Raw genomic sequence first — 27,550 nt, forward strand, 5'->3', positions numbered from 1 at the left:
GACAACGCTCATACTGTCCCGCGGCTAGTCACAGGGCTTCCCCCATGCACAGGACTTGCTGGTGGACACAAACACTTCACTAACGTCTCCAAATACTCCTCCATGAGGCAGCGGTCAATGTCCATATTATAGATGAGGAAATTGAACTCTGGCCAGGGTAACGTGCCCAAAGCCGCCAACCAGACAACAGCAGAACCAGAATTCAAACATGACTCTGAGGATTTATGCATGACCGGGAAGTTACTCTAGATTAATTCCTTTATTTGTTCCCTTGTCATTCAACAAATATTTACTGAGCATTTACTGTGCGCCAGGTATGGCACCAGGAGTGGGTGAGACACAGTCTCTGCCTCTGGACCTTTGCAAGGGCCCTTTCCAAGGGCTGGGAATGGCCTCTTATTAAGATTCCGCTATGTGCCAGGAGCATACTTAAATTAGCTCCTTTAATCCTGCTAGGAGTCTGGAGAGACAGAGATTATTACCTTCACTTTACAGGTAAGAAAGTGGAGAATCAGAAAAGGAAACGAATTGCCCAAGTCTGCACAAGTGGGAAGGGGCAGGGCCTGTGCTTAGATGACCAAGGGTGTGTGTTGTGTGTGCTCCCAGGCCTGATACCTCTGACCCTCAGCTCAGTGGTACAGGGTGGGCACTGTGTCAGATGTGGCCGTGTGCCAGCCTGGCTTGGGGACGGAGAGTCCAGCCCACAGCTACGCTAGGCGTCTGGACTTCCTATTTAAGTGCTAAAATGGGATGTTAGAGGGCACTAGGAGGACCCTGAAAGAAGACACACTGTTCTGGGAACCCAGCTCCATGGACTGGGTGTAGGACCCCAGGCAAGTCCTATTTCTCTCTGGCTTCTGTCCCATCGTCATCAAATGGGGTGTGGCTCTCTGCTGTGCCTCAACCTGAGACCACTGGGAGGATCAAAGGTAATCATGGGAGATGGTATTAGATGTAGGATGACCAAGGGGCACTGGTCAGATGAAGGAGAGGAGGGAAGAGAGCTGACCATGCCCCTGGCCCCGGGCCCTGCAGACCCCACAGTAGGGCGGGTCTGCCCGGCGGCGAAGGGTCCCCCACAAGGTGGCTGGCCGAGAAAAGGTGCAGGGCGCAAGCAGAACGGCAGGGGGCGCCCCGGGGGCACAGCCGCGCGCAGCTCACAGGTCACAAGGCGGGGTTGCCGGGCAGCGCCAGGGGAGCCCCCGCCCGAGGCCCCGCGAGGACCTGGCCTGGGGGCGGCCGGGCCATGGGCGTCAAGAGGTTCAGCGGGGCGCCCTTCGGGGTGCAGAGCCACAGGTGGGGGACGAGGGAGCGGCGGGAGGGGCTGGCGGTGAGCGGTGGGCGGGGGCCCGCCCTTCTCTCCGGGCACACCTGCAGCTCTTTCCCCATCCTTAGGGGATCTGAGCCTAAGGATCTGAGCTCTGCTTTCCAGAGCACCTCCTATGGGCCAGACGCACCGAGGCCAGGCAGCCCGGCCCACAGGAGGTCACCAGCGCAGCATTTCGGCCCAGGGGGCCTCCATCCATCCACACATTTATATGATATACAGGTACCCCCTCCCCTGCTCTGTGCCGGGTGCAGTCCTAGCACCTGCCGACACAGCAGTGAACAAACAGCACAACCCTGTCCTCTGGAGTTTGCATTCTTGTGGGGAGGGGGTGGTTGGAGTAGATGATAAACCAAAAAGAAAAATACATAAAATGTTGGATAGTAACAGGGCTATGGAGAGAAAGCCAGCTAGGAGGAGGAGCTCGCAGGGGCTTGCGAGGGGAAGGTGACTTTGGAGTGAGTAAAGGCCCCCAGTGGAGGGGATGAGACCAGCCAAGGGTGGTGTCCAGGGAGAGGGAGCCAGAAAGGTCAGAGACCCTGAGGTGGGAGCAGCCCAGTTCATGCTCCAGCAGCCAGGTCCCCTGGGAAGCCAACACCGCCACCCCCAGACCTGTCCACAGCAGGATGGGTGCTGGGCCTTGGGCTCTCACCAGGCCTCTGCCCCTCTCTAGGTTTGATGTCTCCGCCGTTTACCCCAACCGGAAGAAATTCAGCACTTTTACAGAGGCCCCATACTCCAGGCTTTACTCTGTGGACCTGGTAAGTTTGTGTCCTCGGCGCCTCCAAGTGCCTCACACGGGGCAAGGGGCTGAGCGGTGTCAGGGGCGAGCCTCACACCTCTCCAGGCCCGGAGACCTGGAGACCTCACACCTCTCGGTTGGGAGCTCAGAGCTTGGCTCAGGGCCCGGGGTCTTAGATGTAATGATAAATGCAGGTCTGTGGTGAGGACAGCATGGGTTGGGGCCACAGAGACCTGGGGTCCATTTCCTCTCCGGCACCCACTGGCTGTGGGCTATGAACGAGGTGCTACCCTTCCCTGAAGTGTAAGGGGATCAGGGACAGAGGATGCTGGGATCATACCTTGAGTGCTATGCCCCTTGGTGTCACATTTGGCACTAGGGGTAGGGGCTGCAGCGGGGTCCGGCCTTTCCGCCCCCAGGTTGGGAGGGCAGCTGGGTGAGGAAGATGCTCTGTGGGCAGACTGGGTAGGTGTGACCATGCTCTGACTCAGTCCCACATAGGACCTGGGACCTATGGCTACCAGGAGACCTGCTTTAGCAAGAAGAAGCTCAGAGAGGAGGTGGGCACAGGCTGGGCCCGGGCCCAGGAAGCCATCCGGCTGACCCAGCTGCCCCACTTTCAGTACCAGGCCATCATGAAGGAGAAGCAGCTGCAGGTGCGTCCCCCCCAGGCCAGGCAGAGTTCCTTCTTTAGGGAATGCCATCACCCTCCAGACTCCTTCCCGGGGGGACATTCCCAGGTTTCAGGTTGTCACCTTCTGCTTTCTTCTCTTGAGGCAGAAGGAGAAGCTGGGGCCTGGCTCCTACAACCTCAAAGACTTCTTAGAACAGCTGCAGGAGAAGCCGTGCAGCACCCGGGGGCTGCTCAGCTCAGGGGAGATTCGCTTCCGAGGACTCATTGGGGTAGGTGTCCTCGTGTCCTGGGGTGGAGCCCTCCCACCCTCCACTCCATCTGCGGAGCGTGCAGCATGGCTGGTTGGTGCTGGAAGCGCCCCTCCTCATACCATCTCCTCCCAGGCCCAGCCAAGCTCTCTTCTGGATGCCCCAAACCCCTCTGCTTTCTGCTTTCTGGTACCACAGCTTCGAGCCCAGGAGCTGTCGTATATTCTTGTGCCTGTCTCCCCCAACAGCCCAGTTGCTCTCTGCTGGCAACCGGTTCATCTCTGAATCCCTGAGTAGAGTCTAGTATACATTAGGTGCTCAACGAACTCATCCATCTATATATTCATCTGTCTAGCCAGCAGGTAATGACTGAACACCCACTAAGTGCCACGCACTGTCCTCGGGCTTGAGGATCGAGCAGTGATGAATCATGGATCTGGTGCCCTAGTAGAAGAAACAACAGTACAGAGAAGCAAATCATATATTATCAGGACCATGAGGAAAAAATGAGGCAGGGAAGGGATCTAGGGTGATGGAGGTGCAATTTTCAGGGTGGTCAGGGAAGACCTCTGGGAGGTGACATTTGAGCAAAGCCTGCAGGGGGTGAGCAATGGAGACTCACAGAGGCTGCGGGAGAGCATTCTAGGCAGCAGGAAGAACAGGTGTAAACCCTGAGGTGAACCGGGGGGGTGGGAGGCCAGGGTGGCTGGAGGGAGAGCCAAGGGCAGAAGGAGAAGTATCAGAGGAGTGAGGGCCAGACGGCAGGACCCTGCAGCAAGGTAGGGGCTTTGGGATTGATCCCAAGTTCTGTGGGAGGACAGTGGAGGGTTTTGACAGGGGCAGGACCTGATTCACATTTTCAGAGGAGCACCCTGCTCCTGGGGGTGAGGGTTGGAGGCATCTGGCTGGGAGGCGATGGTAGTGAGGGGTGGGGTGGCATCCATGTGGGTCAGAATGATCATTCCCTGTGGGGAGAACAGAGTGGGGCTCCAGCTCAGTAGGGCATAAGGGCAGAGCGCGCACCGTGGGTCACGGAGTGACCTCCGCCCTGGTGGTCCGCTGGGCGCTCTTGGTCTGCTTCCAGCTCCTCACATGGACCAAACTCTTTCACCTGGGGCTTTGCTCCTGCCATTCCCTCTGCCAGAAATGCGCTTCCTCTCCCTGCCCCCGCGCTCCCCCCAGCTGCCCCTCGGTCAGCCCTCAGCTGTCAGCTCTAAGGTCCCTTCCTCCAGGAAGCCTGCCTGACCCCCACTAGGTGACAGACATCCCCCTTTCCTAGGAGTCTCAGTGGTGGTTGTGTGTTTAGAGTTTCTTCCCTGCGGGACATCAGCCCCTGAGGGTGGGCGACACCTGCCTGGTTGGCTCACTGCTGGAGTCCCAGGTCCTAGCAGCACCTGGCACATAGTGGGCACACAGGTAGTGTTTGTGGACTGAGTAAGCGCACACTTGCCTACTAAGTACTAGATGTTCCAGAACATCCTCAGTGTTTGCAGCCAGTCCAGGCGAGGCCCTGGGGGCTCAGAGAGGATGAGCATCTTGCCTCAGGCTGCACAGCTGGCAAGCAGGCGATGTCCATCCCCAAAGCCAGGCCCCTCCTTCTACACCTTACTGCTGTGAAGCCTGGAAATTACTCCGCATCTTCAGGCACCGAGACTGTAACTGCAGACAGGGAGCGGGGCTGCCCAGAGGCATTGCAAGCTGTGTCATTACCTTCAAATCTGAAATAATAATAAATGACGCCACGTGCCAGGTGCTGTCCTAAGCACTCGAGGGTACTTATTAATCTAATCCTCACAACACCCCTGTGAGGTAGGCACGGTCATTATTCTGGCTTGATAGATTAAGAGAACTGGAGTACAGAGCTTAAGCAAGTGCCCAAGGGCACAGAGCTCTGAATTCAAATCCAAGCAGGATTTGAATCCAGGGGCATCCACACGTAATAGCCACGGCGCATTACACATAAGTGGGCTCACTTGGGTTTCGTTCCCTGATGGTCTTTGGAGGATGGAGTCTAATGTCAGAGCCCAACCCAGACGGTGGCAGAGGAGCAAGTTTGATGCTTCCTTCTTGGGTCCCCAGCTCCCAGCTCCGGGGCTGAGTAGGGCGAGGGTACCATGGCCTGGCCCTCCTTTCCCACTTCATCCCCCTATCTTTCCTGCAGTAACCTCCACCAGGCCCTGCAGGATTTCTCCAAGCCACTCTCCTGGGCTGGGCGGGGGGGGGGGGGGGAGGGAGGAGGGGGGGACAGCAAGTTCAAGGAGGTGGTGCTGCCCCAGTGGGTGCAGATGGCAATCCCTGGGGAGCTCGTGTCCAAGGCCTATTTTCCGTCTTCTTGCAGTGAGACCTGGGCAGGGATCCTGATGGCCTCTTCTGGCCTCTGGTCCTTCCAGTTGTCCCCCCACCACTGCAGGTCTACAGATGCCACCTGTGCAGAGTGGGGCCTGCCCCAGTGTCCTAGCCGAGCTGTAGGTGCCTGTTTTGGCGCCCTGTGAATCTTTCCCCAGAGAGGATGGGGCTGTCAAACCACAGCCCCTGCACAGGCAATGCCTCCTCCTCTGGTTTCAGAATCTCATCTACCACTGGCACTGGGGGATGCAGCCACCCCCTCCCTAGGTGCACTCTCTCCTCTCTTGGCTCTGGGGATACTAGGTCCACAGCTCTGGAGCCCCTCTGCCAGCCTCCCTCGTGGCTCTCCATCCCTAGCGCTCCCCCCGCCCCCACCCTCCACCCTCTTTACGGTGATCTCTCTTGCCTAGCCAGGCTCCATGCAGAGGGCTCCAGATCCCCACCCTAGGGGGCACCTCAAACTCTGCATGTCCCCCTCCCCCACATGTCAGCTTCTCCTTGGGGCCTGCTCTTTCCCTGGAATGGTACCATCAGCTGCCAGACTCAGAAACCCAACGGCCCTTTATTCCTCATGGTCACCAGGGTCTGTGCTTTTGCCTCTTGCCCTCCTCTTGTCCTCCTCCTGTCCTCCTCTTTCCCTCCCCATTGCCTCTGCCCCAGCCCAGGCCACTGCCTCATTCCCACCCAGGGGCAGCTCTCTGGACAGATTTCCTGGTCTCCTACCTCAGCCAGAGTCATCTTCCTAAAGGACCCTCAAAGTCAGATCTGAATACCCTCTTAAGGCCTTCGAGGTCCTTCCTGCCCTCCTTACAGGATAGTACCTCTCCCAGCTGGCCTGAAAGGTCTTGTTCCAGTCTCCTGGCCTTTGCCCCATGTAGGGGTGGTGTGGGGGGACCTGCCTCCTCCCCCACATCTGTCTTTGGAATCCTTCTCTTCCTTTAAGGTCCAACTAAAACAATCTCTGCCGATTCCTACACTCCTACACACCTTCCCCAGAATCAATCACCCCTGCCTCAGCCCCCAAAGCTCTGACAGCAGAACATTTCAGTTAAAATCATGGACTTTCCCATCAGCCCGGGGGTGTCACTCCGCCTGGAGTGAGATAAGCCCTGAGTTCTGGGCTAGGCACAGTTCATGGACTCCAGGAGGGGCAGCCGCTGTCTGTTGTAACGGGCCCTCTGAGGTCACTTCTGAGGTGTACCCAGGCTCATGGCCCTCCTGCCCCTGGGGGTTTTTTACATAGTGCCTGGGAGACAGCTCAGGAGGTGCACAGATTTCGTAGTTGGAACCCTAGCTGCTGTCCCTTTCTGGAGGTAGGCCCTTGGACTCGAGGTCTGACTCTCTGAGACTCAGTTTCCCCACCCGCTAATGGCAGATGGTGCTGATTTGATCTCATTGGGTCACCTTCTGGGACCTCCAGGTGCCGAGGCTCCAAGTGAAGCCCAACACACCACACAGCGACCCATCTTCCTACCCGGAGGCTCTTCTACTGAGCACACCTGGAAACCCAGGCCCTGGAAGGAGGCAACATGTGGCCCTGTCCTCTGAGGGCAAACATATCGGATGCCATAGTGGCCCCACTACCCCAGCAGGGTGCCTGTCCAGTCCACCCTGCCATGTCCACCCTTCCCTTGTAGGGCTGCTTCCCCAGGGCAGGTTCCCAGCAGAGAAGGGCAGGGCTGAGCCATCCGTGGAGCAGCAGCGACCTCGTGGGGCTGAAAGGTGCAGCGCAGCAGCAAACATTGCTGGGTCTCTATCCAGGGACTGCCTCCCCACACCCCCGCAGCCATGCACCTGCGCTGCAGGGTGGCTCCCCTCAGTCCACCAACGGAGACCATACTTCTAACCCTGAGAGTGGAAACCCCCAAATGCTCATTCCAACCACAATTCTCCATCTCTCCTACCTCCTTCTCCTTACCCGCAAGACGGACATCCTATCCTGACTTAGGTGTTGGTGCCCACTGTGGGCTGAGCACTGCGCAGGAGGTTTTACAGACATTCTGTAATTTTCCTCCTCATTGCCCTGGAAGAAAAGTATTACTATCTCCATGTTACAAACATGGACCATGAGGCTGAGAAGGCCCAAGTTGTATCCCCAAGGCCATTCAGCCATGAAGCAGCAGAGTCAGGATTCAAACCCAGGACTCTGGATCCTTCCAGGTCACAGCACTATTCATAGCACAGTGAGAACCCCCACTTATGCAAATGAAGGGCTATACAATGGGTGTGATAGATGGCATTTTTAAAAAGATTTTATTTATTTATTCATGAGAGACACAGAGGGACACAGAGAGAGGCAGAGACACAGGCAGAGGGAGAAGCAGGCTCCATGCAGGGAGCCCAATGTGGGACTCGATCCCGGGTCTCCAGGATCACACCTTGGGCTGAAGGTGGTGCCAAACCACTGTGCAACCGGGGCTGCCCCAATAGATGGCATTTCTAAGACCACCAAAGCCAGCAACTGTCTGGGGTGATAGGGAAGGAAGGCTTCATTCCCAGGAGAGATGACATTTGAGCTGGCTTTGCAGAATTAGAATTTTATTTTTCTTTTTTTAAAGATTTATTTATTTGAAAAAGAGAGAACACACGAATGCCCTGTGCCTGCAATTGAGGGAGGGGCAGAGGCAGAGGGGAGTCAGACTCTCCACTGAGCGAGGAGCCCGACCGGGGACGGGGGAGGCTCCATCTCCCAAGGGGGAGATCATGACCTGAGCCAAAACCAAGAGTTGGACACTCCATTAACAGAGCCAGCCAGGTGCCCCAGAATTAGAATTTTCTAAGGCAAAGAAGGCTGGTAGGGTATTTTGGGATGAGGGGCAGTTAACACACAGGGACCCTGAACAACCTGTTCCCCTCCCAGGGGTTTTTCTTCTTCAGACACACTCGGCATAAAGAGTGGGGTTGATAACCTTTATGTCCCTCCCTCCTACCCCTGCCCCCCTCCCCCCGCAGAACTACTATCCAGGCCCTGGAAATTATGGGGTGAAGGGCAACCCATACACAAAGCTGGAAGAGAAAGCCTGGAACCGTTCTCATTCTGAGGGCCTCATGTGCAGGATGACCAACAAGCCGTCCCCCCTGTCTCATCAGGTACCCCCTCACCTGGCCAGGCCTTGCCCGCCTTTCTGCACAGTCCTGGGGCGGGGGTGGGGTGGAGGATCTGATGACTAGGGCATACAGGGAAACTGAGACCCCAGATGGCAATGGGTCTGCATCAGCGGTTCTCCCGCGGGCCTGTAATCTGTGTTCTCTTCTAGGGGAGTGGTCTGGCTCCAGGCACCTACTCTCTCAAAAGTGGCATTGAGGCATACCTGGCACAATCCATGGGCACCCGTGGGCTTTACGACACTTTCTCCGGTGACCGAAGCAAGCCCCAGCCTTACGGACATTACTCTGTGCAGGTGTGTGCCCAGGCGAGGCCTGGAGCTCGCATTCCCCAGCAGGGGGCCGGCCCGCGGCACCGCCGCCACCCTGTGTGCCAAACGCCGCAGGGCCCTGCCCCTGCACTGGCTCACTTCACCCTCACCGCCGTGGCAGCGTGAGGCTCTGGGTTAGTTGAGGAAACGGCATGGCCCCGCCGCTGGCAGGGAGCGGAGCTGGGATGTGAACACCAGCACGTGTGCTGGCTTCGCCTGCGTGAGCCGCGGAGGAGGAACCGAGGGTCACCGGGCCAGGACTGGACGCCCAGCTCGGCTGATAGCAGCGGTGCCCCGTGAAGGAGCCAGAGACCTGAAGGGCTGGGAGGATGGGGAAGCTGAGGGAGACTTTCCCACACCTGTCATGCACCTGTTGTGTGGTCCGTAGCGGGCTGCGCTTTGCTTTGTTCCTGTTCATGGCGATTAGAGTTAAGCATCTGTCCCATGACCCGCTCGTTTTGTCTCCACTGCGGTTCACTCTGGGGCCAGGAAATAGTCACCGGGATGACTGCCCCTGTGGCACTTAGACTCCAGTGGAAGAGGACACCCAACACGGATTGTCAGCAGGTGGTGAGGAAGGGGTGGTGGTGGCGAAATGTTGACATACTTCGGACTGATGGGCGACCAGCCCCTGAAAGATGAGGCCCCCAACCTGGCTCTCCTTGCCAGGGCCTCCCAGACGGCCCCACGACCAGCCACTGACATGGGGGCCTTGGGACCCTACCCAGGCTCCACGGCCAACGTACATCTTGACTGGCTAGTGCCCAGGCAGCCTACTAGTATTTTTTTGTATCTAAAGAGTAATAGACTTTATGGGGGGCAGAGGGGGCATTTTTAGGCTCATGGCAAACTTGAGCACAAAGTACAGAGATCCTTGACACCCTCGGTGCCCCCTCCACGCACAGCCTCCCCCACTGGCAGCATCCTGCCCTGGAGTGGTGCACGTGGTACAGGCGATGAACCCATAGTGACATCACCGTCACCCCAAGTCCACAGTTCACGTTAGGATTCGCTCTTGGGATGGTGTCTTCTACAGGTTGGGACAAGAGTGTCCATCATTATAGTATCATACAGAGTGATTTCACAGCCCCCCAAACCCTTAGTGTTACCCCATTGCCCTGGTTTGTAGATATTCGGACTACGGCTCCTGCTGAGAATGGTACCCACGCCATAAATGTCCTTGAAACGAGCAGAAAAATGAAGCAACGTACAAGCAGATGCCAGTTACGTTGTCCGAGGTAGCACGGAAGTGGACGTTGCTGGAGACTCTTTGGGCTCCCCCTGCCCCTGGCCGGGGCTGCGTCTCTGCCCACCTGGCTTGGGGACGTTGGGAGCAGGATAGACGGTGGTGCCTCCGTGTGTGGCCACCTCGCTCCTCTCTGCTGCTCAGGGTCCAAAGGGAGGGCTCTGGTCTTCCTGGCCTAACACACACCTTTTTTTCTTTTCCTTTTTCTTTTTTTTCCCCGTTTCTCAGAAAAAAAAGCCCAGGGAACTGATGAATTTTACGAGCTTCGTGGAAGAACTTAACTCCTGTCACAATAAGAAGCGCGGGGTTTTTTCGAAAATTTCTCGCAACCCAGAAACCCCTACAGAAAGGATTTACTGGGCCACCCTCAGCCAGTGCCCCCGGAAACTGGTCAGTGTGTCCCCCTCCCCCCATGACCTTCCTCCCTTCTTCCCTTGGGAGGGGACTCTCCTGCGGCCAGCGTGGGATGGGGCTGGCCATTTCAGAGGAAAGGCCCCCCCTTGGGTGTCAGACCCACGTGGTGTCCAGTCCTGGTCCTGCCTGCCTTGTCGCTCTCAGTAAGTCCCTTCCACTCTCTGAGGCTCAGTTTTATTTTGTTTTTTAAAAGATTTTATGTATTTATTCATGAGAGACACAGAGAGAGAGGGGCAGAGACATAGGCAGAGGGAGAAGCAGGCTCCTGGTGGGGAGTGCGATGCAGGACTCGATCCCGGGACCCGGGGATCACGCCCTGAACCCAAGGCAGATGTTCAACCACTGAACCACACAGGTGTCCATTTACTGTGGAGGCTCCATTTACTCCCTTGTCCTCTGAGTATAACCAGGTAGGTCTTAAGGGTTGGTTAGAGGTTGAGGGGTGGAGCTGGCCACGTGGAGCCTGGAATCTATGGAGTGCCCCTCTCTCCCCTCAGAGAGCCCAAGGGGTAAGGAGTCTGCCCCGACAGAGGACCATGCACCTGCTCCCTCCAAGGGAACAATGTGCTCCTCTCTGCGGGTGTGGCAGCCAGGAACCTGGAAAGCCCCCACCCCACCCCCGGGCAGGGCCTGCCCCCTCTCCCAAGGGAGAACCAAACGAGTAGGGGTCCGGAGGAATGAAAAAAGGGTGCCAACATTCCCTGAGTGCCTCCTCTGGGCCAGGCACCTTCCAGCACCCCCAAAGGAGGAGTTATCATTTGCATTTCACTAAAGGAAATGGAGGCCCAGAGATGCGAAGGGATTTGCCCAGGCTTCCCCAGCAAATGTGGCTTCTGTATTCCATGTAGGAAAAGCCTGTATGGCCCTGTCATGCGGTGTGGGCCCTTGGGGACCGGGAAAGAGGTGTCGAGCTGGTGGGTGGGTTGGAGTGGGTTCTGAGAGCACCATGGGGCCCCTCGCTCCGCCCAGGATGGGCTCCTGGGGAGTTGGAAGGTGGCTGGGTACCCTCCACTGTTTGTGGCTGAAGGCCCAGGGCTCCCAGGTGGATGAGGTCAGTGCTGGGAGCCCTGAGCTGCCCCAGCCCCAGGCCTCTCCAGCTTTCGGCCTTCATTTCTTCTCCCTAGGCCACGTCTGGGCCTGGTTCGTGGCTCCCTCCAGAGAAGGAATGCAAGCACATCAACCAGCCACCATTCCTGCTGTCTTCCAAGCGGATGGGCATAAAGACCTACCAGATGATTCTGGGAAGCTGGGTGAGTGGGTCTGGAGTGGGAAGTACACGGTGATTGGCAGGGAACCCTCTCCTGCCTCTCCTGGCAGCCGAAAGCCCTCCTTGCCCCTGGGAACTGATGCTCTGTGTCAGCCCAGCCCAGACCCACTTCTTTCTCCCCAGGGGACAAACACAGATGCCCACTATCTTATTTCTCTTAGGCAAGGGTTTCCAAACTCGAGTGGCTTGGAGGGCTTGTTAAAACACCGATTGTGGGGCACCATGCTGCAGGGTCTACTCGTAGCCTGTAGTGGAGCCTGGGTGTTTGCATTTCTAACAAGTTCCCAGGTGCTGCCGCCGCTGCTGCTGCTCTAGGGACTGCACTTTGAGAACCACTACTCTAAGGGACGTCCCCTCAGAGTCATCCCATTCTCTTATTTTCCCAGGGGAATGCTCCCTCCCTTCTCTTTGTCTTGAAGCCTCTGGGGCAGCTAGTGGAGTTGGCCCTCCTCTCATCCCTGGTGGAGCAAGGACCCCTTCTGTCCTCTTCCCCTCCCCAGAGGCGGCCGTCCCCGTGTGTGAGATGTAACCTTTAGTTCGTGTTCTTGTAAAACAGCTAAGTTCTGGGCTTGTGTGCCTGCCTTCATCATGTACACACACGGCATTGGGCATCGACCTCCTGTTTCCTATTCCTGCCCTTCAGGCTGTAAGTGAGCCTTTTATTGGGTTCTAATAATCATGCAGAAAGGTGTGCGAATCCTAAGGGAACAGCTCCACGAACTGTCACAAAATAGACTTACCATGTAACCAGCCCCCAGAGTGTTGAAGAGCACGTTGCCAGCACGCCCGGAGCCCCCACAACACACACCCCCCTCCCAGCAGGTAGCCTCACCTTGGCTTCTAGAAGCTCAGGGTAGTTTTGCCTGACTTTGAACACCTGTTTATTCTTTAGATAAAGAATCCTGGTTTCCCCGGGGAATGTCCTGCTTATAACTTACCTGCCCTCCCAGTATGTTCCCACTGCCCCCACTCGTGCCTCTCCTCCACTCCACCTGCTTACCTCCTGGAGTGATGGCTTGGCCCCACACTCTATCACTTGCCCACATCCTGTCACCCTACCTGATTCTCAGGAGGACCAGCTGGTCAGCTCTCTGCAAACTTCCTTTTCTCACCCAAGCCTGCACCTCCTGCAGGGGAGAGGGTCTTTACTTGGGGAACCCCAAATAAGGTATTTAGATAAGCACCAGATGCTGCTACCACAGGGCTGATAACTCCCGAGTGGGAGGGCTAAGGTGAGGTCCGGATTCCAGGCTTGAGCTTGACCTGCTCCAGGGCAGGAGGCACACCACTGGGAACTTGCTCCCCTATGAGACAGGCCCTTCCCTTTTGAGCACCAAGTTCAGCAGCAAATAGAACTGTGTCTGGCTCCTGACATCTCTCCCAGGCCACCCTTGGCACTGCTGCTCCACAGGTGGTGGGGTTCCTGCCCACCATTCTCCTGCCCTCGCTGGTCGCTCTGGGCAGGTTGCCTCTCCTCTCTGAACCTCTCTGTTGGTGCCTCTTGTATCTACGACCCAGGTTTCTGGGTGGGATTCACTTCCTATGGCCACCCTAATGAAAGTCCCACAAACCAGGTGGCTTCAAACAGCAGCACTCTCTCCTATCACAGTTCTGGAAGCTGGACTGTTCCCTCTGAAACCTGCTGGGAAGAATCCTTCCTGGCCTCTTTCTAGCTTGTGGTGGTGGCCGGCAGTTTTTTAAATTCCTTGGTGTGTAAATGCATCGCTCCAGTCTGCTGTGTCATTGCCATCATCGTCCCAGGAATGTCTTTCCCCTTGTGGTGTCTCTTCTATGAGGACACCAGTCTGATTGGATCAACAGCCCACCCTACTCGAGTAGGATCTCCTCTTAACTAATGACATCAGCGACTGTTTCCAAGTGAGGTTACACGCTGAGGCACAGGGGGTTAGGGCTTCCACCTGTCTCCTCGGAAGACACAGTTCACCCCATCACAGATGCAGAAAGGAGCGGTGTGGGGAGAGCGGGGAGGCACGGGTTCCCATCTCCAGACCAGTCACTTGGCCTGCTGACGTCCTGCCATCCTGTTCGCCTCGCAGAACCCTGTGGGTGTGGGCCACTACCTCAACACCTGGCTGGCAGAAACCAAGGACCATCGGCAGCGATATCGGTCCCTGTTTCTGGGTGGATCCAAGCGCTACCTCTCAGACCCGGCCAGGGACAGGCTCATGCAGTAAGTGCTCCTGCAGCTGCGGCAGGGGGGCAAGGGCTTACTCTGGGGGTGCTGGGTTCCCTCCTCCCCCACCCCACCACCACCTTGTGCTCACTCACTTCCCATGGGAACATAGCTGCTGCCCCTAGTGCCAGCCCAGCAGCGAGGCAGCGGAGAGGTCAGCTCCTGAGCGTGCTATCTACTGGCTGTGTGCGGTGGGGCACGACCCTAACCTCTCTGAGCCTCCTTCCCTCCGCTGTCAGATGACCAGAGGACTATGGAGCCCTAAATGAGATGCTCTGCCCAAAGCTCCTGGTAAGAAGGGACTCAACACTAACTCTTCCACCCACAACCTGCACCACCTAGGTGCTATCTTGGGTGGCTTCATGGTGCAGAATTTCAGTTTCTTGGTGTTCATGATGGGGTCGGGAAAACTGGTTTCAGGAAGCTGTTGTGAGGCCTAAGGAAATAAGGTGCGTGAAATGTCATGGCTAACTATAAAGCAGCTTGCAAATGCTAGCTGCTGCTGCCATATTTTATTGACCTAAGAGGCCATCAGTTGCAAAGTAATCTCCATTTCGGAAATGTTAAAATGTGAATAAACATGCACTCTAGGTCATTTTGTTGTTGGCACATGTGGTGAGGGCATGAAGGCCGGATGGCTCATGGAAAACCAACTTATAAATGCTTATTTTTAGTGACATAGTCCCATTGTGTCTTCCTCCTTGATTTATGCCCTTTTTTGGGGGGGGATTTTTTAAGAAAAGGTAAGGGGAGGTAACATTTTTGATAGACTGCAGGCCTCAAAAAACATTTTTTTTTCCTACTTTCATACCTGATCAACAGTTTGATTGGAAATAAGATTTTGGTTGGAAATATTTTTCCCTTGGAATTTTGAAGATTTTGCTCCATTGCCTTTGGGCTTCGAGCATGGTTGAGAATTCCTATGCCGTTCTGGTGTCCTGCCCTTTGTATGCATTCTACATCTTCTTTTCTAGAAGCTTTTGGAATATTTGTCCTTTGTGGGCTGAAGTCTCATGATGAAATTTAGTCTAAGGGGTGCCCGGGTGGCTCAGTCGAGTAAGCGAGTAAGCGTCTGCCTTCAGCTCAGATCATGATCCTGGGGTCCTGGGATGGGGCCCCACATTGGGCTCCCTGCTCAGTGGGGAGCCTACTTCTCTCCCTCTCCTGCCCTCTCTACTACTTGTGTGCTCTCTCTCAAATAAATTAATAAAAATCTTTTTAAAAATTTAGTCTTAACTAGCCCTAGTATGAATCTATTTTAACCCATATTTTTGGGTACTTAGTGGGTTCCTTCCATGTGGGCCAATTTTCTGGGAAAATCACTTGCATTTGTGTCTTTGGTGATTTCCTCTCCTCGGCTTTCTCTCCCTTCTCTTAGATGAAGATTAGATATCCTCTGCTTTCTTCATTTTTTTTTTCTTATTTCCCATCTCTGCCTTTTTCCTCCTATTCTTTGGTAAAATTTCCTTGTCCTTATCTTTGAACTTTACTATTGCCTTCTGAAATTTTAGCTCTGTCTTTTATAGTTTGCAAAGTTTTGAGGATTGTGGATTGCTTTCTCTTCTCTTCTCTTCTCTTCTCTTCTCTTCTCTTCTCTTCTCTTCTCTTCTCTTCTCTTCTTTCTCCTCTCTTCTCCTCTCTTCTCCTCTCTTCTCCTCTCTTCTCCTCTCCTCTCCTTCCCTCTCCTCTTCTCTCCTCTTCTTATAGCACCCAGTTAAGTGTCCTGTATGCAATCTGTTCTTTTATCTAAAGATAATAATGATAATTTCCCTTCATTTTCCTTTTGCTCCCTGCATGGCCTGTGCTTCTTTCAAGTTCCTTACTTCTTTCACGTGTGTTGTTTGCGTTTAAGAGGAAAGCACTAACCAATACCGTGAGTCTGGGTGAGGCTTGTCAGTTGGTGGTTTCACTGGGAGTGGTTAGATGGGAGTCTGGTCATTCTTTTGGAGGACCCTCAAAATCAGTGTGTCTAGGTACTTCCTGTGGGACCACCCAGCTTCTCTAGAAAAGGATCCTACATCCTGGGGTGGGTAAATGTGGTTGCTGGTATTTAGGGGGAGGAGGCAGGGCCATCTCAGGCAGTGTATGGATTTCCACCTACTTCCTCTATTCTGACTAGGGTGCCTGTCTACCTACCTTCAGCTGTACCCAGCCTCCCTGCCCTGGAGCCGCTCTGCATACTCAACCTCCAGTCTTCTGCTGAGGGGGCGAGTCGTGGTGTGTGTGTGTGTGTGTGTGTGTGTGTGTGTGTGTGTGTATCTAACTTCTCCTCTGTTTTCAGCCATTAGTCTTGTGCCTGCTTTTTTGAGTTAGTGATGCTTGTAACTTCTGGGTTTCTCTGGGGTTTGTGGTAGGAACTGGCAGGTTTCTCACTGGCTCCCCCTCTTGCAAGCAGCTTGCTCCATTTCTCCAAAAAAAGTTACACCTCTTGTCCCCTGATACAGGCTCCCCCTTTTCTTGTTTGTTTATCTTGAAAAATTCCTTTATAGTCCTTTTAGGGAATTGCAAAAAGGAGTAGAGAGAGTAGAGATTAATACATGTATTCATCTGCCTTGTTTAAATCTGCCTTGAAAATCAAATGGAACACTTTATGCAAAAGTATTTTTTTCCTCTTTCTAGCCAAGGTGTTGGGTTTATTTAATGGGTGTTCAACCAGGACCAGAGAAGGTAGCAACTTATCCAAGGTCACATAGCTGGTGAATTATAGAGCTGGGACTCGTATCTGGTCTTTCTTTCCAGGGCAGGGCCCTTCCCATATACCAAGGCCCTTGTGAGGATTTGAGGATGCCAGGAAGAGCACCATGCTGGGGTTCCCGCAGGGAACCTCCCAGCCACCCTCCCCAGCCACCCTCTCAGCAAAGCTCCATTCTATATACTGTTTGCTGAGGAAAGGACTGCAGAGAAGGGAAGGATGCCCCATCTCCTTTAGACCTTTAGGTTTCTGCCCTGAACATTTGCCTTCCCCTTAGGTTGGAACTTCCCCTTCACCACTGTAATCCCATCCAAGACCCAGGCTTGTGAGGTTATAGGATTTCCTTTGTAATCTAGTTTAGAATTCTGTGTGCTACTTAGCTGGGTGACCTAGGACAACTTACTTGGAGACTTTATCTGAAAAACGAGAGTGAACAAACAACCCACCTTGTAGAGTTTGTTTTGAAGACTAACGGAGATGATGCTTGCAAATGTGCTCTGCCTTTGGATGCTATTTGGCAAGGTATGTTGCAAATGCTGGCTTCATTGTCCTGTAGCAGCTGCTATACCCCTGGAAGAATTGTGTATTTTAGTTATACAAGTTTTTTATAGAGGCTTAGAGTGCACATCATCCAGGAAATGAAGCTATAGTGGTTTAACGCACCCTCTGCTGTCAAAGACCTAAGGAAAATTATTAAGAAGGAAATTTGACAGGGATGGAGGAGAAATAGGAGGGCATTTGAGTCCTGAGGGAGTGTGGTGGGGGCTTTTGAAGAGGAGGCCAAAATATTAAATATGATAGTAAAATGCTAAATAAAGACTTCTTACAGAGTCAAGAATACAACAATGACATTTGTGTCATTGGCATTATTCAACAGTGTTGTGGGGGTTCCAGCAAATGCAGTAAGATGAGAAAAACAAATAAGGAATAAAACTATTGGTAAGGAAGAGCAAATCATCACAATTTATAATGTATTTACCTAAAATAGTCCAAGAGAGTTCATTTTAAAACTGTAAAGGTGAAGGGTTTCCTCTGATACTGCAGCCATAACTAATAGAAAACATAATTGAGAAAAAGGAAAGGATCTCATTCTTTGTAGCAACACCAATGGGAAAATGCATTGGGATAAACTTAATGAGATGGTTATGGCATACATGAAGAAAAATATAAACCTTTATTAAGAGATGTCAGAAAAAGCTTGAATTCCTGGAGATAATACCATGTTCATGGATGGAAAGATTTGATATTGAAAAAACAGTAATTCTCCCCATTGGTGCACACATTTAATGCCATTTTAGCAAAATTTGAGGGGCTGATAGGCAGAACTCGATATAATTATTATAAACTCCATCTGAAAGAGTAAATACCTATGAATATTAAAAATAGAAGAATAATGACCCTATTAAAACTACATTTCCAGGACTCCTGAGTGGTTCAGCAGTTGAGCATCTGCCTTAGTCTCAGGGCGTGATCCCAGGGTCCTGGGATTGAGTCCCACATCGGGCTTCCTGCAAGGGGCCTGCTTCTCCCTCTGCCTCTCTCTCTCTCTCTCTGTGTCTCTCATGAATAAATAATAAATAAAATCTTTAAAAAATATTTTATATATATATGCATATGCATAGACCACATACTCTGAAGAACTAGGCCCCAAACTGTTGCTCATGGTTACCTCTGGAGGGTTACCAGGGTCTTTTGCATTCTACTTTGTTTCATTTCTGAGATGTTTAGATTTTTCAGAATAAACATATAACATTTTTATAATCAGAAAAAAATAAGATGGGCAGCCCTGGTGGCGCAGCAGTTTGACGCCGCCTGCAGTCCGGGGTGTGATCCTGGAGACCCAGGATGGGGTCCCACATCGGGCTCCCTGCATGGAGCCTGCTTCTCCCTCTCCCTGTGTCTCTGCCTCTCTCTCTCTGTGTCTATGAATAAATGAATAAAATCTTTAAAAAAAGAGAGAGAAAAGAAAAAAGAAAAAAGAAGGCAAATAGAGAACAAGTGCTCTTGAGACAGACTATGCAAATTGTATGTTCTCCATTTAGACCCATCTCGAGCCTAGAGTCACCCTTTTGTTTTTCAGACCTCAGTTTTCCCATCTGTAAAATGGGATTATTTTATACCCTACAGGGCCATGGTCAGGCTTAATTAAGGCCTATAAATGCTACTGAATGGAAGCCAACCAGCAGATCACTGTGGATGTCTAATTGTTAGGCTGATGCATGATTCTCCCTGGGGCAATCTGGTTTGGCATTGTCTGTGTAACCCTGACTCACTTGGGCTCATTCTTAGGTCAGGAGGACTGTGTCACAAGACACAGTAGGTAAGTTATAAGGTGGGAAAAAGGATTCCCTGATAAGCTTTTCCACTGATTGATTCATTTGAAAAGCCTGCTCTGTGCTTGGTTTCATCCTGGGTATGGCTGAGCTGCTGATTTTTTTCAGGTGACCAGAAATGGTCTCTCATTCACTCTGAGTTTTTCATTTTCTGATTTCATATTTTAATTTCTAATTGTTCTTTTTTTTGTTTTCTAAATACTTTAATAACACCATTCTTATATCACAGATACAATGTCTCTCATACTTTGAAGATATTATTTTTTTTTCTTTGAAGATATTATTGATTAAGACAAGTTTGCCTGACACTGTCTCCTTTTATCAAATCCTTTTGTCCCCCTGTGTATTTATTTTGGCCTCAATATTCCATATCAGATATTTTTCTTAAATGTCTGGTATTTCTTGGCTGGGCATTCATGTCTAACTAAAAATCCTACTGAAAGTTCTGGGGCACTTGTTGATTATGGACTTCACCATAGGATGACCAAGCCGGGCGTTTTCATCAGCAGGATCTTCAATGTCAGTGTTGTTAGATGTTTTGTCTTTTACTTTGGAGGGAGAAAACTCTTCAGGTGATCTAAGCCTGGCTGCCAGAGCTCTTAGTAGAAGAGAAGAACCTAGAGGTCTCAATATTTAGTGATTGAACTTCCATTTGATTCTGCTTTAGATCTGGTACTCAATATCACCTGTGCCTGGTGTCATTCTGTACAGAGAACCTCTATGTCTCCAGATAATACATTCTTTTTTTAAAATTTTTTATTGATTTATGATAGTCACAGAGAGAGAGATAGAGAGAGAGAGAGAGAGGCAGAGACATAGGCAGAGGGAGAAGCAGGCTCCATGCACTGGGAGCCCGATGTGGGATTCGATCCCGGGTCTCCAGGATCGTGCCCTGGGCCAAAGGCAGGCGCTAAACCGCTGTGCCACCCAGGGATCCCATAATAAATTCTTGAACCTTCACTCATGAAAGTCATTCATCTGGTCATAGAGAAAGGGGAGGGAGACTGATACCACATAGACTCTTAATCAGTAGCTTTGTTTTGGGTTCGTTTCACTCTCACTTCTAGAGGTACCTGGTGCTGCCAATTCTTCAGCCTCTGGAGTGAGGGAATTCCTAAATTTATATTCTACTGACTTAGGGTTTAGCTTTCTTGGGTCTGCTAAGTTAGTTACCATTCTTCCATCTGCTTTTTCACTTCCAAAATATTTTTTACTGCTGCTGCTTCTATTCTTTTTGTCCCTGTATGTGCTTTAACATTTTTGTTCCTTAACTCTGGTTTTCATGAGGGACAAAAGTTAACATATGCTTTTAGTTCACTTAGAGTGTGGTGGATTTCTGAGCTTCAAGGGTAAAATAAAAATCTTGTAAAAAAATCTTGTAAGTATCATAACTAAAAAGACAACCTATAACTTAAATAAAAGACAATTAGACATATTTTGGGCTTGTCTTTTGAAATATGGAGAGAAAACACTGTTTATAGAATTCTCTGTCTAGCCAAACTGTCATTCAGGTGCAAGGCAAATAGAGATGCACAAGGACTTAGGTTATATGTCAAATGTGTCTTTCCTGAAAATAGTACCGGGGGATATACTCCAATCAAATGAAAAATGAATTAGCGTGGAGAGCTCAAGAAAGAAGACAAAGTATGTAGAATACATCTGGCTATGAGATACCAAATAAATGTAGCCCACAACAAAAAGAAAAAGTGATAGAGACACCTGGGTGGCTCAGTGGTTGTGCGAATGCCTTTGGCTCAGGTCATGATTCTGGGGTCCTGGAATCAAGTCCTGCATCAGACTCCTAGTAGGGACCCTGCTTCTCCCTCTGCCTATGTCTCTGCTTCTCTCTCTGTGTTTCTCATGAATAAATAAATAAAACCTTTTTTTAAAAAAAGAAAAAGTGGTAATACCAATACCAAGCAAAGTATTCAAAGCAAAAATATTAAATGGGACAAACCTGCATGTTTAATCATGATAAATAATAAAATCCATAAAGAAGTAAAATAACAGTGACAAACTCCCTCAATTATAATGGAAATTCTGAATGGGCTTGTTTGAGAATTTGACAGATAAGGCTATATAAATAATTATTTGGAGGATTTAAATGGGTATATTTTACTCCATATTATTTTCAGATACTCATGGAACACTTATAAAAGTCAATCCTCTAAGAAAATCTCATATAAAATGTCCAAATTTAAAACATCCTACGTAGAAAATTTGAGGTCACTTTTTCTAAACAGTACAACAAAACAAGACATTAACAATAAAAGGCTAGTCCCCAAAACTAAGTACTTGGAAATTAGGAAGTACACTTCTAAATAGCTCTTGGATCTAAGAGAAAGTCACGTTTGAAATTATACAGTTTTTAGAAATTAATTACATAGATTTTGATATAGAGTTTTTATTATAATATTGTCAAAGTACTGAGTTGGAACAAAATTTATAACTTTGCTTGTGATTTTTTTAAAAACGGTTTATTATTTTTTTTTAGAGAAAGAGCACACATGTGAGAGCAGGGGCACGCACAGGGAAAGAAGCAGACTCTCCTCTGAGCAGGAAGCCTGACACGGGGCTTCATCTCAAGACCCTAAAATCATGGCTTAAGCTGAAATCAAGAGTCAGATGCTTAACTGACTGAGCCACCCAGGCGCCCCAAACTGCTTGTGATGCTAAATGAGAAAGATTGAAAGCAAAAGAAGCAATTATTTGACTCTAAAAGTTTTATTTTTATTTATTTAAAGATTTTATTTATTCATGAGACACACAGAGAGAGAGAGAGAGAGAGTGAGGCAGAGACACAGGCAGAGGGAAAAGCAGGCTCCATGCAGGGAGCCCGATGTGGGACTCGATCCCGAGTCTCCAGGATCCCGCCCTGGGCTGAAGGCAGTGCTAAACCTCTGAGCCACCGGGGCTTCCCGACTCTAGAAGTTTAAAAAAAAAAAATCAAAACACATCAAAGTAAAGCAGGAGTCAAGAATGAGTGAAAAGAAAGGAGCCTGGAGGATGGAGATGTTCTCACTGGATCCTGACTGCTCCTCGGTGCTGACTTTGCTCCTGCTAATCCCTGCCCACCGCCCTGCGCGCTGGCCATGAGTCCATGCATCTGCAGGTGGAAACACTGTACAAAGTCTACAGACTGTGCAGGTGCCATCGAAGGCCAAGGGTGAATGTCATCAGTCCAATCATCCCTGCCTTATACACAGGTGAGGGAGGCTTGGCGAGGTGGAAGTGACCACCAAGTTAGAGGGAAGGCAGAAATGGTGCCTCTGACCATTCACACACTGGTCCCTACTAGATGCAACTTCTCAATTCTGGTGCTCTAGTGTCTCACTGGCATGTATAGAAGGCACTCAAGGAATATTGTTAAAGGGTAAATCAGTCTGTTACCTGATGAGATGGTCCAGAGTCTGGAGGACTCCATGAGAGGAACACATGGGAAACTTACAGTAGGATTTGACACTTAACTATGTGACTCATCTCCCTGTCCTCGCTCTACCTGCCCTCAGTTTTTTTGGGTCAGCTTTCTTTGACTTCCTGGGCCCTTGGATATGCTTTTTTGGTGGGAGATTTAGGAGTTTGGAGTAGAAGCGGGAACTTAGGAAGCTCAGCACAGAGCCCCTCCCTCCACAATCCCACTACACATTTACTATGCAATGTGGAAATCTGGTGACTGCCGTGGAGACAACATGGCACCAAGGAAATGTATTGCCTTGAGCTCCAAGGGAAGGTGGAGAGGAGGTCGTATTTTTACCTTTTTCTTCCTTCCTTCCTTCCTTCCTCCCTTCCTTCCTTCCTTCCTTCCTTCCTTCCTTCCTTCCTTCCTTCCTTCCTTCCTTCCTTCCTCCCTTCCTTCCCTCTTTCTTCCTTTATTTTTGGTAGGAGTGGGTGAGGATATAGGCCTGAGCATATTTCCAGGCTGATGGGCAAGGAAGAAGCAGGTGATCCAATTGCAAAGTGGTGGGACCCACTCCTGAAATGGTTGACCTTGGATGAGGGTAGGAGGCAGGGAAGACATAGAGGTTGATGAGCCAGTTAAATGTAGCCAACAATTGCTAGGGGCCAGGGGATTTTGCTCAGAATGTCCCAGGCCAATGGGGCAGAGGGGAGGGATAGGTCTGGAATCGGGTCCACAACAGAGGGCTCAGCAAGATGCTGTGGGAGCGTGGTGTGCAGAGAGAGCAGCCACAGTCTACCTGGGAAGGTGGGGCAGAGATGGAGGGTGTCCTAGGTGCTGGCATGGGCACAGAGGTGTGAACAAGCCTGGACTGTCAGGGATGGCTTGAGTGGTGGGAGGGGAGGGCACGGTGGGAGGATGTGGCAAATTATGGAGCCAGATGGATAGGCACAGCAGGACGGCAGCATTCGTAATGTAGGAGTTTGGTCTTTTTGCAGATAGATACCTATGATTCAAGTCACCAAGAAGCTGCTCAGTGTGCCCTCGATGGGGGAGGAGGTCTTTGGAAAGAGCCGCTTGGAAGATGTAATATTATGGTGGGACTTGGCTTTGCCTCTTCATGTCTGAAATACCAGTTGCTCAGACAGGGACCTGAGGGGATGATGAGACTTTAGAGTAGACCCTAAAAATGGGCTCTGAGTCAGGGGAAAAGATGGGTGTCTTGGTTGGCTGGGCTGGCTGATCTGGGGTGGTCTTGGATGGGACAGCTATACTGTCTTCCACAGGGACTCATCCTTTGGTGGAGCAGCCCAGGCTTGTTTTCACGGAGGCGGTAGGGGTCTGAGAGAGAACACGTTCAAGGCCTTTTGTAACCTATGCTCAGAGCGGCACACCATGACTTCTTCCACATTCCACTGGCCACAGCAAGCTACCAGTCCAGCCCAGGTTCAAGGGGAGGGGAAGCAGACTCTACCTCTTGAGGGGGGAAGCTGCAGAGTCACTTTGCAAAGTCTTTGGATGCATGGAGAAGTGGTGACTTGGGCTGTTTTCGGGTTTGTTTTTGTTTTTTAGATTTTTATTTATGTATCCATGAGAGACACACAGAGAGAGGCAGAGACATAGGGGAGCCTGATGCGAGACTTGATCCCAGGACCCCAGGATCAGGACCTGAGCCAAAGGCAGACGCTCAACCACTGATCCACTCAGGTGCCCCTGGACCATTTTTGTCCTCTGTCTACCACAATAGCAGAGCAGGATTGCATATCTAGTCCGGCTGGTCTGAGTTGTGTTCTTTCCAGGAGGCTTCACTTCTTCCAGGGAGGAGAAAACATTTAGGACAGAGAGAAGAGCATGAGCCAAGGACAGGGAGCAAAAATGCTCAGGACATGTCTGGAAAACACTAGATGGTTCATTATGAATGATGAATGGAGTGTGTGAAGGGAGACCAGCAGAGAATAGGGCAGATGGGATTGCCTTGGTGTGGCCTGAGGGACTTTGAATGCAAAGCTAAGCTGCTTGGACTTGACCCTGCCTGTGAAGAGCCACAGAAGGTTTTCTCTGAAAGTCAGATTTACAATAGTATAACTACAATACGGTAAAAGTCACCCTTTTCAGGAATATAGTTCTGTGAGTTTTGACAAATGCCATTGGTCATGTAATCACCAAGACAAGCAAGATGTAGAATATGGCCATCACCCAAAGGGTTTTCCTGTGCCATTTGTAGTCTATCTCCTCCCCCAGCCTCTGGCAACTACTGACAGGATTTCCATCCCTATAGTTTTGCCTTTTCCAGAATGTTGTATAAGTGGAATCGTGCCATATGTAGAATTTTGTAGCTTTTATTTTATTTTTGCATAATGCTCTTGAGATTCATCCATGTATTTGCATGTAGCAGTAGTTCCTTTTTAAGCTGAGTTCTATTCCATTGTATGGATGTACCACAGGTTTGCAGTGGTTTTTTTTTTGTTTTTGTTTTTTTTTTTTTGGTTTGCAGTTTTTTAAAATGCATTTACAAGGTGAGCAACATCTGGAATGTTTCCAGATTGGGCCGCTTTGAATAAAGTTGTTATAAACCATCACATACAGGTCTTTGTGTAGACACATGCTTTGTTTAACTTTGGCAAATATCTACTGTAGGATTTCTAGGTCACCTGGTATGTATAACTTTATAAAAACCATTTTCTGAAATGGCTGTACTATTCTGTATTCCCACCAGCAATGTATGTGGGCTCTACTTGCTTCATATGCTTGTCAGTATTTGCTATTGTCAGTTTGGGCTCCCCCTCCCACCCCGATGTTAGCCATCTTGAGAGGTGTATCTCCTCGTGGCTTGAATTTGCACTTTGCCAACAAGATGTTGGATATCTTTGCATGTGCTTCCTGGTATCTCTTTTTTGGCACACTTGAAAAAAAGGGTTGTCTGTTTTCTTCTATTAAATTTTGAGAGTTATTTATATAATCTAGACATCCATCCTTCATCAGATATGTGTTTTGCAAATATTTTCTCCCATATACTCAGAAGGGTTTTAGTAGGAAATAACTCTTGCATTTTCATGATGTGCTCTGGGGCATTGGGATGAGGACAGAAACAGGGAGGCTGTCCTCATGGTCAGGGAAGAGCTTTGGCTCTGAGCCAGACCAGGGGCAGTGGGATGGGGGAGGACTGAAGACCCACTAGATGAGAATTAAGGCCTTTTTTTACCCTGGTGAGCCCTCCCTCCTACCTTTCTTTCTTTGACAGATATTTGTGGAGCACCTGTTAAGCCCAAGTAATAGTCTGAGCATGGGGGAAACATCCATAAATAAATCAAGTCTTGCCCTTCCCTTGTAGAGTTAACATGTTGGCATGGAAGACAGTCAATAAACAAACACATAAATGTGTATGATGTAATGACTGGTAGATGCTGTTTGATACACAAAGCAAAGGGTTCTTCTTGAAATGCTGTCTTCTAAATGGCTCTGGGGATGGAACTGGAGTCTTCAGGGATTTCCTTTGGAGAAAAGAATCAGAACAATGCAAGGGATACTAGACTGAGGTCAGGAACTCTGGGCTGGAAGTCTGGCCGGGACTCTGGCCACCAGGGTAACCTCAGGCAAGTTCTCTCCTCTCTCTGGCCCGCATATCCCTCTCAGAGTGGCCTAGATGATCTTTCAAGTGCTAGGATTTTGTATTTGAAGTTCTTACAAACCAGCTTGGGGCTCTGATGAACCTTTTTAGGAAGGAATTTCCTTTTTAGAAATAGGTTGTTTCATTGCTGAAGGTCATCATTTGTTTTAAAGATTTTATGTATTTATTCATGAGAGACACACAGAGAGAGGCAGAGACATAGGCAGAGGAAGAAGCGGGCTTGCTGTGGGGACCCCGATGAGGAACTCAATCCCAGGACCCTGGGATCAGGACCTTAGCCAAAGGCAGACACTCAACCCCTGAGCTACCCTGGCGCCCTGAAGTTCATCAATTTTGTCCTCTTACCCAATGTAGAACCCTTGGGAAGCAAGACCAAGAGGTACCTTTTCATCCCCTTTTGGATGCCCCCAGGGATGAGGGTTCACTTCCTTCTAAGGGATTGGTTTCATTTTCTCTTTCTCTTTTTAAAGGGAAAGGATCACACCTTTTACTAAGGGAAGGTGTCCTCCAACAGTGGATTACAATTCAGATTCTACTTCTTAAAGCTGCATATGAAGGACTGCCTGTGATGACCAGAGGGCCCAACAACCTGGAGACAAATCTGGGGATGGGAGGGTAGGAGTGGGAATTGGGAGGGTAGGGAGGATCTTAGAGAAAGTACACATGGGAATGCCTGGGAGAGGGGAGAGATATGGTGGGATCACTTTTGCTGGAGACATCTACCATGATGTCTGTTGGGACATCTGGGGCCAGATATCTTTTGATATGAAAGATCAACTATCCTGAGAATTCAAATTAGCCAGTGGCATGAACATGGGAGCCAGATAGCAGATGGACTAATGAAGCGGAATGTGGTTGACACTCTTGGAAGCTCTTCTATTCTAAAGCCAACTTGCATGACTCCCTGATTATTAAAATCCAAAAAGAGGCAGAAAAGTGTAGCATATGTCATAAGACAGCTGTAGGCCTCCTTCAGGAACTCTCTGTCTCCATCCCAGGATGCTTCTGGAAGCTCAACAGGGCCTAACATGATTTATGAGGAAGCTGCTGGCACCCGGCCATGTGCAGCCATGGGGAACAATCAGTTTCACCCTTTGGAGTTCAGCCTTGTGGGCACACTAGTCTAACCCAAAGATGGGTCAGTGGGGTTGGTCACAATGTCCTGAGCTACTTCCTTCACTGTTTTTTGTTGGTGAGAGATTGTGTAGGGTGGCAGGATTATATTGTCTCTATGTCCCTAGAAAAAAAAGGAGGCTGGAACATCACAGCCTTAGCCACAAAACTCTAATAATGATGAAAAATACTCTTCAGAGTGTGAGTGCCTTATGAAAAGTGGTTACTTTCTCACTCATGGCAAAATGACTGTCTTAGAAGAAGTAAAACTGTCTTTATTCTTAGACATGTTGCCTAGGTGAAAAAAAATCCTGTGAATTCTCAAAAAAGCTGATGAACCAAAATAGGTGCAAATAGATCTGAACCAAAATAGGTGCAAATAGATCTAATAAATCAACTCAGCAAATTTTCAGGAAATAATATAAATATATCAAAATGAAATATATCTATATGTGATAAAAATTAAAAATCGAAAATGCCATTTATAGTAGCCTCAAAACTATGAAATATTTAGGTATATGACAAAAGAGCTACGAGATGTTTACACTGAAAA

The 27,550-nt window shown here is 50.1% G+C and overlaps 1 protein-coding gene across 7 annotated transcripts; it reads left to right on the plus strand.

Moving 5' to 3' along the window:
* Positions 1–1,171: 1,171 nt before the first annotated feature.
* On the plus strand, positions 1,172–26,748 carry CIMAP2 (ciliary microtubule associated protein 2). Of its 7 annotated transcripts, none has more exons than XR_013376293.1 (11): positions 1,431–1,549; positions 2,001–2,088; positions 2,561–2,725; positions 2,850–2,972; positions 8,250–8,387; positions 8,555–8,698; positions 10,188–10,349; positions 11,498–11,623; positions 13,698–13,831; positions 26,059–26,263; positions 26,355–26,748. XR_013376293.1 is itself a non-coding variant. In XM_077891895.1 (10 exons), the coding sequence occupies exons 1-10, from the start codon at positions 1,247–1,249 to the stop codon at positions 26,425–26,427; spliced, it is 1,203 nt and encodes a 400-aa protein (XP_077748021.1). In that variant the 5' UTR covers positions 1,172–1,246; the 3' UTR covers positions 26,428–26,748. The 7 variants fall into 7 exon arrangements, 5 of the variants coding, with proteins under 5 accessions (XP_077748021.1, XP_077748019.1, XP_077748020.1 ...); XR_013376294.1 differs by lacking the exons at positions 26,059–26,263; positions 26,355–26,748 and adding exons at positions 23,255–23,353; positions 23,543–24,722; XM_077891895.1 differs by lacking the exons at positions 1,431–1,549; positions 26,059–26,263 and adding an exon at positions 1,172–1,296.
* Positions 26,749–27,550: the final 802 nt, after the last annotated feature.

The sequence above is a fragment of the Canis aureus genome, chromosome 3, assembly GCF_053574225.1.
Source record: "Canis aureus isolate CA01 chromosome 3, VMU_Caureus_v.1.0, whole genome shotgun sequence".
Lineage (NCBI taxonomy): Eukaryota > Metazoa > Chordata > Mammalia > Carnivora > Canidae > Canis > Canis aureus.